This window comes from Lycorma delicatula, chromosome 7 (assembly GCF_047948215.1).
Source record: "Lycorma delicatula isolate Av1 chromosome 7, ASM4794821v1, whole genome shotgun sequence".
NCBI lineage: Eukaryota > Metazoa > Arthropoda > Insecta > Hemiptera > Fulgoridae > Lycorma > Lycorma delicatula.
The window spans coordinates 140,111,810-140,124,190 of NC_134461.1; the positions used below are offsets into that span (position 1 = coordinate 140,111,810).

Below are 12,381 nucleotides of genomic sequence, written 5' to 3' on the forward strand. Positions count from 1 at the left end.
TGTACAAGACAATCTTCAAATAACACCATTCACCTTAAACAATGTTGTTGATGAATCACTATTTTTAATTTCGATTGGCAACAAGGAATTTTAAATTTGTGTTTTAAATACAAAGAGTAACACTCAGTGGGTATTGGTGAAATTCCTGCCTGTATAAAAGAAGTTATTTAATGCTACTATGTCTCTCTTAAAAATTAAATGAATGACTGTTTCAACCATGGAGTGTTTCCCAACTGCCTTAAGACTTCTGTTGTACCCTCTTAATAAGAATCAGCACTTCATTAATTTAATGTCTGGCACAAAATTATTAGCCAATTTTGTTACTGCCTGTATTTTCTAAAATATTCAAATAATTATTCTGAAAAGTAGACTTTTAACATTTCTTGAAAAGTATAATTTGTTCGCAAATTTTAACATGTTTTGGGTGGTCAAAAATATAGTCTACTGATACAGTCATTCCCAGCTTTTAAAAATCATTTTTAAAAAGTGCATATAACAAACATACCATTTTCAATTTTTTTGCAATTTCATTATTTTTTTTTTCAATTTAGTTTAACTTTTTTACTATGAAAAACCTAGTATTGTTGTATCAGAAAAACTGCTTAATTATTTTAAATATCCTTGATTCCTTGCTTACCTTATTGTCTATTAATGATTTGTCTCAAAATATTGAATCATTCATTGTTACTCTGTGGGCAGATGACATTATTGTATCTATATCTGGTGTTAATTATGTAAAAGGTCTTCAAAATTCTACATTAGCATTCAAAAAATTATTCACAGGATGAAGCATGACCATCTAACATAAAATATGGATAAAATCGTTGCACTATCCTTTTCAGGTAAACATAACATTGCTAATCGCATGGATAGTATTCCCATTAATGATAACAATAGTATTTTGATTGCTTACAAATCAAAATTTCTTAGTGTTTTATTAGACGACAAATTCTCTTGGGATGATCAACCCATACTATTTTTTTTAGAAGCACCTTACTAAAATACAACTGATCACACAAATTTCCCTTGATTACACAAAATAAATACATATTATGAATAATACACAAATACACAATAACAAAATAGAAGTAGATAAAGAAATAAAATAAATCAAATTTGTAGCAAATCAAAATGGTTATAAGTATATTTTTATTGAGAACATTAATAAAAAATACATTAAAAAGAATAGAAAAAAATAGTTCATTAATTTAATCTGAAAAAAAAACAAGAAATATAAACCTGTAATATATACTGTATATAATTACATTAATAAAAATACAAATAAAATAGTTAATGTCTACAACTATGAAAATCATAGTATCCTTTTATCTTTTAGATCAGTAAAATATTTTACTAAAATTCTATCACAAGATAAATTTAATAAATTTAAATCAGAAGATAATAAGATAAACTTTATAAATTAATTGTTATGTATATTATAAAATACTCATCAGAAATCCTTTAAACAGAGCTTTTCAACATTTGAAAGCATATATATATATATATATATATATAAAAAAATATATATGAGGCTGATCACCTCATTGCATATAAAAATCCAATAATAAATACAAAAAAATAATTTATAATAAAAAAATAATTTAATAAAATATAAATAAATAATAATAATAATAATAATAGTAAAGTTGAATATTTAGAGAAATGTAACATTTTCAAATATAAATGTAAATACTCTTATAAATGTACATGTAAATTTTTAAAATTATGAATCTTTATATTAGCACACCTGTTATGATGGCTGAATTAGTTGTAACTAATTTTAATTCAGTTTATCTTGACAACTACATAGTTTTAACTCATGACAAAGGTAACATATTGCATGAGGTGATATTTAAATAATGATGATAGATCAACAGATATGAAAATTACTTATTATAAAAGTAGTTAAGTTAAATTAATTGAGCTAACTATTCATTTGGTGTTTTTATGGTGATTTTTGTTACAAATTATTAAATGTAACACCCTGGACATATTTAATATTACGTATAAATATGTATATTTATACTTTATTGGCACGTGTAGTAGAACATTATTTCAGAAATGTTTCACTTTTGATCAGATTTAAAAATAAGGTACTGATAAGTAATAATAATGATTAGAACACTGAGGTGGTTTAGGATTAAGATACTTGCATACAACTTCTTTTAAATTGTAATATGCATCAACACGATCTGACTCTTTAAGCGCCTGAAACAGAGTAATTGAGTAATAAAAAATAGCATAATACAGTATACTAGAAATATAGAGTACATTTATTTGGGACTTTCCAATGTTTTTTCCTTTATCATTCCAGGTAAATTAGAACAATTTATTTCTTTATCTATAGAATAAAACACCTACTCATTTCTGATGTAATCTATGTAAAGTATAAACAAGCGCAATCTTACATAAGTATAAACATAATTATTTATTTAAAATAAATAAAATATTTACTTATTGACAGAATACAAAGCAAACTTAAGTGTCATCAAAGAGGTATCTACAATTATGCTACTGAATTCCTTTTCTATTTCTGGGTCTCACCATCATTCAACCAATGTTAAAATAACTACAGAGTGGGAAAATGCATTATCTTTTTTGTCTCACAAAGTAACTTTTATAATATTCAGACAAAAAATCAGAAAAAACGACATTTTCCTGTAATTTACTGAAAAACTATCAGTACACAAAATAAAGCTTAAGTAAAAAATAAAATAAAGTGAACACCTTATGCACAATTTATTGAAAAAAAAAAGATTACCTAAAATAAAGCTAAATTTTACTTCTTCATAAAAGTATTACTATTTTTTTAATAATTATTTAATAATCATTAATACAGCAGCAATGAGCTATTTTTTTTTTTTTTTTTTTTTTTTTTTTTTTTTTTTTTTTTTTTTTTTTTTTTTATCAAAGAAACTACAACTTTCAAAAGTTGAGAATATTAAATTTTGAGTTCATTTCACCAAAATGTTTTGCTAAAGAAAAAAGATGGCACTTTTCTTTGTACTTTATTTTAATTTTTTTATTGATATTCTGGCATTAGCACATCAAAGAAAAAAATGAGTTTATTAAAATGTACATCATGCTTGAAAAAGACAGCACATAACTCAAATACACCCATTATAACCTAAAAATTAACAGGACAGATACAAAATGATATATTCACTGCCATGCACACAGTCTACTTCCTTATGAATTGTTCAAATTTTTTCCAACTTACTCCATTGAAGACTGGAGATGGTACATATTGTACTTTTGGTTGAAAGTTGTTTGTTTCATTTCCATAAGCTGAAAGAAGCTCTCTCCCTTCATTATTGTTGCTACAGTCTGTAACTTTATCCTTTGTATTTTTTTTTATAGTATTCTCTGACATGCACTGTAAAGAAAAGTTATTTTAATATGATAAACACAATTTTCAACATTATATTTACTGGAATTTTACTAATGTGATCTAAAATATTGCTGGTTCAAATAATGTAAAGCACAAGTTAAATTTAAAACCATTTCTAATAATAGATTAATAAAATAATATTTTTTAAAGACTTAATATGTATCAAAATGTTATTCGTAATAACAGGAAATGTCTGAAATTCATATTATTTAACTTAGCGTATACTGATTACGCTAACATCTGTTCAATAATTAGATAATTGCATAATAATAATAGTAGTATATTAATTTGTCTGCTAAGACCAGTTATAAAATGTAACTCTTCAAACATCCCATCAAATTAATGAGAATGTTGTGGCCATAACATTATTTTTTAAACTTAAAAATTAACTTTTCTGAACTATAAATTCTCTTCTAGAAAATTATTTATTTATTTAAACACAAAGTATTATGCAATAGCTCAAACAAGTATTAAATAGAAAAATTCAAGACAATTTTAAAAGCTACAAAAGTTAAAGGACAACAAATATACATACATGTTTGGGTATAATCACTTAACTGATTCTCTCATTCACAAGATCTGTTTTTATTCACTTTAAATATCATCAAGAGAAAAATATTCAGTTGTTATGCTACACGTTTACATTACAGTACAGTTTACAGGTCTTCAAGCGTTTACTGTTTATATTTCATTGTCTACTTCCATGTCTACAATTTTGATGATTGTCAGATTTTTACATAGCAAAAGATTTGCAGAGTTCATCATTCAGTAACTTAAACTGGCAAAGTGGAAAACTAGTTCCTCTAATAATGTTAAGAAAGAAAGCTTCTTTCTTGGATGAAATAATTGTAACAATATAATCTTCCCAAGCTTCTTTTTCACTCTTGCTGACATGCATGTTCATATAGAAATAATAAATTCACACTAAATTCATTCTAATTCAAAGTTGTTTTAAAAGACCTGCACCACAGCAATGATCCAACCTACTAAAAACAGAAATAGAATTGTTTATAATATTTTACCCGTTAAGATGAGACACAGTTGTAACACAGATAGGCACAGATGAACTTTCTATTCTAAATTGTACTTATAGAATAACAAATTAATATAACTTTGTTTTTCTGTAAGAAATAAATAAAATGTAAGTTTTATAATCTCACATTAGATTAGAATATTTCTGTGAATCTCTAGGGTTTGCAGAAAAAAAATGTTTAACAATAAGCAAAATAAAGAACAGAATACTAGAGTATGGAAATTGAATGCATCTCACCGAGTCAATTAAACGAGATTCCTGTTTATCAGTCATCAAACAAGTTAATATTCTCACAACTTTATCAACATTTTTAATATTATTTATAACACAAGCATGGTATATATTATACTTGCATTCATTATCACCATGTTGACATTTAAAATTCCACGTTCCATTTTGATAGGTTTGCTGAAAATATAATCCAGATTATTAGCATTAATGGTACAAGGTATAAATATTTCTATACTCAAACTATAAGCAGAAACATGAGATAAAGAAAAATATATGTATAATTTTATTGTAATAACTTTTTGAAAATTCAAATAATTCTATAATATAATAATATGGTCAATATCATGGTATAATGTTTGGTCAATATAATAATATATTAACCAATGTGCTAATCAAATTTAATATTAAATTAGATAAAAAAATAAATAAATAAGTTAAACTTACCATATTAATTATAAGAATCGATTTTCTCAGGATCCTGCATCTTCAGTTTTTAAAACTAAACATTATAATTAATGTGGGATCCTGTATTGGTCCACAATAATTTTCAAAAAAAATTTTGAAAAATTAACAAACCATAAATAAATATGTTTTTGTAAATATAGAATTTAATAACAACAGGAGATATGGGATTCTCCAAAAATCAATTCTTGGAATTAATATGGTTAACTTATCTATTTACTGTGTTTTGGTGATTTACAAGTATATTACATTTAATATTAAATCTTATTATAATATTAATGCCAAGCAAGTTAGTATTCTAAGTTACTACAGAACAATGATATTTGATTAATTCCTTTCATGATCAACTTATTATTAACATTGAAGTTTGCATACAGATTATTGCTTATTTAATAACTGTAAATACAGTAGGAAGATTCAAAGAAAATAACTAGTCCACATTCCTACTTAATATGTAAAATATAAATACTAAATTAATCTAATTTACATTGTGTAATATTTTACACTATTTGATATTTTGTACAGAACATAAAAAAGCAATACCACCGGTACTTATTAGAAAAAAATAATAATTGTCATTTACATTAAATTTATCAAAATAAAATTAATAATAATATTCAAATAAATTATTTAAATAGTTAAATTATAATAGAGTCTATATTATTGAAAATAAAACTCATGTTCTGAAACGTGAAATGTACTGCCAAAAGATTTTTATTGTTTTATTTGGCTCCTTTATTGGTAGTAACATAGTTTAGATAATGATGCAGATGGCACACATTTGAAGTAGTTGTAAAAACTGATATTTTAGTGTGTAAGTAAAGAGTACAATAGAATTTTTCAATCCTTCTAAGTCAATGAGTCTCCACATAAGCCACAGTTAAGTAATATGTCTAATGTAAATAAAAAATGTATACAAGCAGTACTACCTACTACACAGCTTGCAGTGGACATCTATTATGGATTGGTTTAAAATAATTCAGCAACTAATCTTATTAAAAAATAATGTATGCATTTATTTGCTTACTGATTCACATTATTAATCTTAATGTGGATAAATAAATTTAATGAAACTGCTTTTTATTATTTTAGATGGGCTATCATGTCACTGAAAAGAAATAAATATTAAACAAGTCACTTTCAAATTGATGAAACACTTTATTTTAAGTTTGTTTCTGCATCAGTTAATCGGATCTATTTACCAGTTAGTTGGTAAACAGAGTTTTTATTACATATGATGATATTCTTCATATAAATTGTTATGCTAAATGCAAATATTCATTCGGAATTTCAGAAAAGATTTTAGACTTGCTAACTAATTATATTCATTAATAATGTTGTAACCAAAAGACTAATTTTGTTTTGAAAATGTTATTTTAATAGGATTTAACTCTTTTTTATTTAACTGCACTCATCAAACGAATGCTAAATAGTCACATTTCTGTATGACTCATTAACTGACTTATCATGAATGCTAATAAATAATGTGTGTGAAGACTAAATCATCATTAATCTGCTAATGAAAGCAAGTCTTCACTGAGAAAGCATCATTATCATTTTATGCTATTTTTATGAAATGAACAATAAATTGTGCAATTAAATAGTGCTCTGTTCAAAAACGTTAAGGAAGTATCTTAAAATCTTCCTAATAGTTTCTACTAATGTGTAATGAACTAACTTTTGGATCTTCGTTATGAAACTTTACATCTCTTGTTAAAAGGCCTGTGAACTTTATTTTAGCTGTAAAGTTGGTAATTAATAATGACTAATATGAGACCAAATATGACTAAAACATTGAAACAAGGGTATTTCATGTTTAACTGTGTTACGTTGCTACCTGATGAATAAATCGTTTTCATTGTATGTCCTTTGCTGGGCCTATTTTTTGGAGACAATAAAAACACTACTTACTGACTGTTATTCATTCAATAAATACAATAAGATTACACCTAAATCCAAATATTCTGTTAAATATCTAAACTTGCCTTCAGCAGTAAGACCTTTTTCTTCCAGTGAAGATTTACTTGTGTCCCAATCATCAAAAAATTTTATACAGAGATACTCATTTGGATATTAATCAATAAGATCACATAAGAAAAGAATTACTAGTTAATTTCAATCTAGAACTTCACATGACCCTCATTTACAAATCAGGTAGTTCTTAATGACCAAGCTAATTATTTGAATTTATCCAGAAAGCAATTTGAATGTAGGATCTAGAGTAAAAGATAACATCTTATTGAATGAGACTCTAGAATGTGCCATTTTTGCAGTTTCAATGATGTATTCAAAAACTCCTTTACAGAAGGAAAAGATTTATTATATTGTTATGACATCTGACCAACAATGGAGGCCCTTGGTCACAATCAAGTAAGAAAGATTCAACGTAAAATTATGCTTGAATTTTGGTTTCAAATTCAAAAAGTTTTATTTTTTGTTGATTCAAGTATTTTAAATTAAGTTAAATGTTCAACGAAAAAAAATATTTCAGAGAAGAATATGTTGAAAAAACTTGAATCTTTTAAATGAAAACTTCAGTAGCATACAGAAAGTTATACTTTCTGAATTAAAAAAAAGGTGATATAGATAATAATAATAATTTAAATTTAATAAGATTATAATTATAAAGAAAAAACTGAATTTTTCACTTTTTCCTTAAAAAATGGGTTTAAGACCATCCTACCCTTGAATATCCATGTTGTCACACCATGCACATATACACTCTGCAATCTTAACAATAAAAAATCAAGCTAGCAAGAATATTGACCTACTACTGCATTTCTTAAGTAAGTAAACATTATACTTACATTAGCATGTCCATATGGAATAAATTCAACATTAATGTAATTGTTAAACTCCTTCCACACTGGTCCCAGCTGTGATGTAAAAAATTTCATGGAATATGGGCACAGGGTTTCATAAAAAATTGTCATGTTAACAGATGAACCTGAATGCTGTAAGAAAGTTTAATAGCATGTAAATAAGTACTGTCATATATGTGGCCTGTGAATATAAAAAAAATTAAATAATAATAAATGTGAAATATTTAATAATAAAATTAAAACTTAAAACGACAAATACAAAACATAATTTTCTTAACACTTATCGAAGATAAAAAGTTTTTGTTCTGAAAGATACTAATGTAATGTTTAAAATCAATTTTGCCTTCTCTTTATTTTAGCACATCCTTTCTTCTTGTTTGTGACTTCAAAAGAGTTCTCTAAAACACTGGTTTAAGTTTGGTCACGAGCTCATTTATTAGAGCAAAAAAAATAATAACGTTATTTAGACACATAAAAAGTGTATGAGCTGACTAAAAAAAAAAATTAAAGGTAAAAAATATAATTTAACAGTCCACCAGATAGGTCAACACAAAGAACTGATAAATAGAGAAAGTAAGGCAGTATTCCTGTGCTCTCACTCACTGCTGCTGTTAATTAACAGCAGATAACTTAACATTTTAACAACCTGACATTTTTTTGCCAAATTCATCAACTTCATTCACAGGTCAACTGTATATGAATTTTTCCTAAAATCGTATTGTATAATGTCCTTTTTTTGACAATTATAATTAATATTATATAAGATTTGAGTTCATCATAAATTATGAATCACGGAGTAGTTGAATAATTAGTTGTAGTTTGTTTTTTCTTGAAATGAAATATTACTTTAATATATAAATATTACAGAAAACTGCTAAAAAGATTTGTGTGAGTGTGCATGGGTGGGTGGCTGTTTTTTTAACCTTCATAGAGAAAAATACAGGTGGAACCCTGATACCTTATCATATAAATTTCTACTATAATTCTTCTTTATAAATTTTTAGTTTATATTGCACCACTTTAATTCTCATTTTCCCTAGAAACAATAACAAGAGAGGCAGAATGCTCCATGCTATTATTCCAGTTATAGTGAGGCAATAATAAAAAGAAAGATATCTGATGATAATATAAAATTTTTATATCTGAATTAATATGAAAAAATCTCATATACTAATTAGAAATTAAAAACAACTTTTTAATAAAATCCTCTATATATTTCAAAATAGCAACTAATAACAGTTAACAAATCTTTTGAAAAATTGTATTACACTTACTTGTCCAGAAGCTGTAGCAATTATTATCACCACTAAAAAAATAGGTACAGCATGCTCCATCATTATCTGAAAAAATAATAATTCTATTAGAAGTTAGTTCCCAAATAGAGTACATAATGAATGCTTGCATGCATCTTACTCATTGCAAACATATGATGGGTTGTATGCATAATATCTTGAGTACAATAACCTCTGTAATTACTATTTATTACAGGAAACTTTATTCATGGAAATAAGTGATATAATATATCAATTCTTTTATTAATATCTTACAGAGAACAAAATTTGCCAGGATTATTGAAAAATTCTTTAAAATTAAAGGTTAAATATTATAAAACCATTACGTAGAATTAATGTTATTTTATTTAAGATATAACAGTGCATTGTTCATTTTAGTTTCATTATCATTCCCACAAGCTTGTGAACTCAAGAACAATAGAAATTATTCAACTTACCAAAATTGTTAAATGAATAAATCCATCATATACGAAAATGATGGTTTTTTCTTTTTTAAATTTTTTTATTCCATGTCTGTCTACTGTTTATTTGTTGGAAGTCCTCACTCATGATGAAATATATATATAATCCCTTTTGTAATCAGAGTCATAAATGACACAAGAAGCTTTATTATGTAATGCAGATGCCAATTAAAAATGAAGTTTAAAAAATTCAAGCAAGAGTGATATGACCGCCCAGAATAACATGTCATAAATGATCTTAAAAAAAAATATATAGTTTACAGCAAAACACCAAAAACTTTCTTAAAACAAATATCACAGTCAGAATCTTAAAAATAAAATATATTTTATTTAAAAAATAATAGCAAACATAAAATATATAAAATTTAAATAAACATAAATAAAATTTAACGAAGTATAAGAGGGGTTTAAATTGCCCCTACTCAGATAACAATAAGATTATACAGAAGTAAGATTAAACTAAAATAATAAGATTAAAATTAAAATAATAAGAATGGTTAGTACTAGAAAACAGAACACGAATTCAAGAATTGAATTAAAAATCGATGGTTGGTGTCACATGGCAAATAATATTAAATTTTATTAAGTATATTGATACTTCTTAGAAATAACAATAACCGGTCTAAACCTTTTTTATTGCCTAGGATAAGGTGAATGTTTCTCACCATTTTAGATTTACGATGCAGGGCCGCAAAACAAATACAATCTACAAGGATAGTCAAACAGCAGTCATATCTTACACATGGTGGTAGGTTTTCTGAAGATATCAGATATCCGTGAGTTGGTAAGTCCTAATCGCAATCGTCAGAGGACCACTTCCTCTCAGCGAATTTTTTTATTTGATGAGTCCCATGGCAACACGATATCCTTGATGTGTTGAAGTTTATTATCTACCGTAGCAGTCTAGTCACCTTGCCACTTTGATTTAGAATTGGTTACGTTTACATAAATCTTTAGTTAACTGCATCATATACCAAATCACATGTTAAGGAGTTCGCAGTGAAATTATTAAAAAATTACACACTAGTATATAATAAAAACTTTTATACCAAGCACATACAATTAGAAATAATGAATGACACTCAACACCACTAAAACAAGAGAAAATAAATTAAGATATAATACATAAAACTAAAAAAATGATGAACCAATATAAAAAAAGAAGAAAATTAACAAATTTGAAATTAAGAGTCAAATAGATAATGCAGAATATTCACATCCAAGTTTACTATACACACATTGAGACAGTTAGTTCTGGAACATACAGTCAGTTCAACTTTCTTGTGTCATTGCCATTGTCTAGTAGGTTTATTGCCAGGTGAAATGTGTGGTAGTCAAGCCAAAGTTCATACTTTGAATTGAAATGTTATACCTACTCCTTCATGAACTGTAATCCTAAATAATCCTGGTACTCATTGTTCCTTGTAAACTAAGATATAGACCTCACTAGCTTATTCTGACACTGCTGTAAGGTGTCGACATTGCTTCTGCTCATGGTACCCCATAATTCAATCCCATAGGTCCATATAGACTTTTTGAGTATATCAGCAGCTTATTAGACAAGGAAAAACAAGAACATCTGCTTAATTACCAGAACATTTCCTTTAACTTATATCAAGTTGCCTTCTCTTCTTTCTTATATGAACTTTCTTTGTTAGTCGAAGATCAAGATATGTATGACCTATGTACATCACACTATCAGTTTGCAGAATTACAACACCATCTTGATGGATCCATGGACCTATCCTTATCGTGAATGTCACTTGGTTCAATTTTGCTTGGTTAATACATATTCTCCATGTACTCAACCATTTGTTGATTGTATGGTACGAGGGTTATTTTTTTTTTCAAGGTCCGATCTGTCACGAAATTAAAACCACAGTGAAAATAACAAATTTTTTATTTGTAACAAGTACTTACATTATGCTATTTCTCTACATAGTCGCCACTCCGATTTAGACAATTTTCCTAGCATGGTACCAACTTTCCAATACCCTCGTCATAGAACAGAGCCGCCTGTGTTTTCAGCCATGTTTCTACACTGGTCTGCAGCTCGATGTCTGTGCCAAAATGTTGTCCTCCTAGCCAGCGTTTCATATAAGCAAAGAGGTGAAAATCGACTGGAGCCAAGTCCGGGCTGTATGGTGGGTGATCAAACACTTCGCAACAAAAACGCTGCAGTAGCTTCTTTGTTACAGCTGCAGTGTGCGGCCGAGCATTGTCATGGAAAAACACAATGCCTGATGACAACATTCCTCTCCGCTTATTCTGAATTGCCCTTCGTAGATGTTGAAGAGTCACGCAGTATAAGGCTGCAGTGATGGTCGTGCCATGTTCCATGAATTCCACCAAGAGAATTCCATTCCGGTCCCCGAACACAGTAGCCATACACTTTCTGTTGGAGAAGATTCGCTTGAACTTCTTTGGTTTACTGGGAGGATGAGAATGCATCCACTGTTTGAATTGTTCTTTTGTTTCTTCAGTTTCGAAATGGACCCATGTCTCGTCCCCTGTGACAATTTTGTTCAAAAAATCTTTCCTTCACTGTGGTAGCGCTGGAGAAACGTTAGGGAGGCGTCCATTCTCATTGTTTTGTGATGGTCGGACAGCATCTTGGGAACCCATTACGCACACAGTTTGCGGTACCGACGTCTCTCACTCACAACGGTGTAGAGAGCTGACCTTGAAA

General features: G+C 27.4%; 1 protein-coding gene across 6 annotated transcripts in view; it reads right to left on the reverse strand.

Moving 5' to 3' along the window:
• Positions 1-1,653: 1,653 nt before the first annotated feature.
• The window catches only part of LOC142328132 (gamma-interferon-inducible lysosomal thiol reductase-like protein), a 55,156-nt gene continuing 44,428 nt past the window's right edge, over positions 1,654-12,381 (reverse strand). For 5 of the 6 annotated variants that reach the window (XM_075371669.1, XM_075371668.1, XM_075371671.1 and 2 more), the window contains 5 exons: positions 9,214-9,279; positions 7,925-8,071; positions 4,662-4,832; positions 3,221-3,376; positions 1,654-2,208 (listed from right to left, as the gene is read on the reverse strand). In XM_075371669.1, coding sequence (XP_075227784.1) covers positions 2,083-2,208; positions 3,221-3,376; positions 4,662-4,832; positions 7,925-8,071; positions 9,214-9,279 — 666 coding nt within the window. In that variant the 3' untranslated portion in view covers positions 1,654-2,082. The remainder of the gene's footprint in view (positions 2,209-3,220; positions 3,377-4,661; positions 4,833-7,924; positions 8,072-9,213; positions 9,280-12,381) is intronic. The other variant, XM_075371672.1, reaches the window with a different exon arrangement.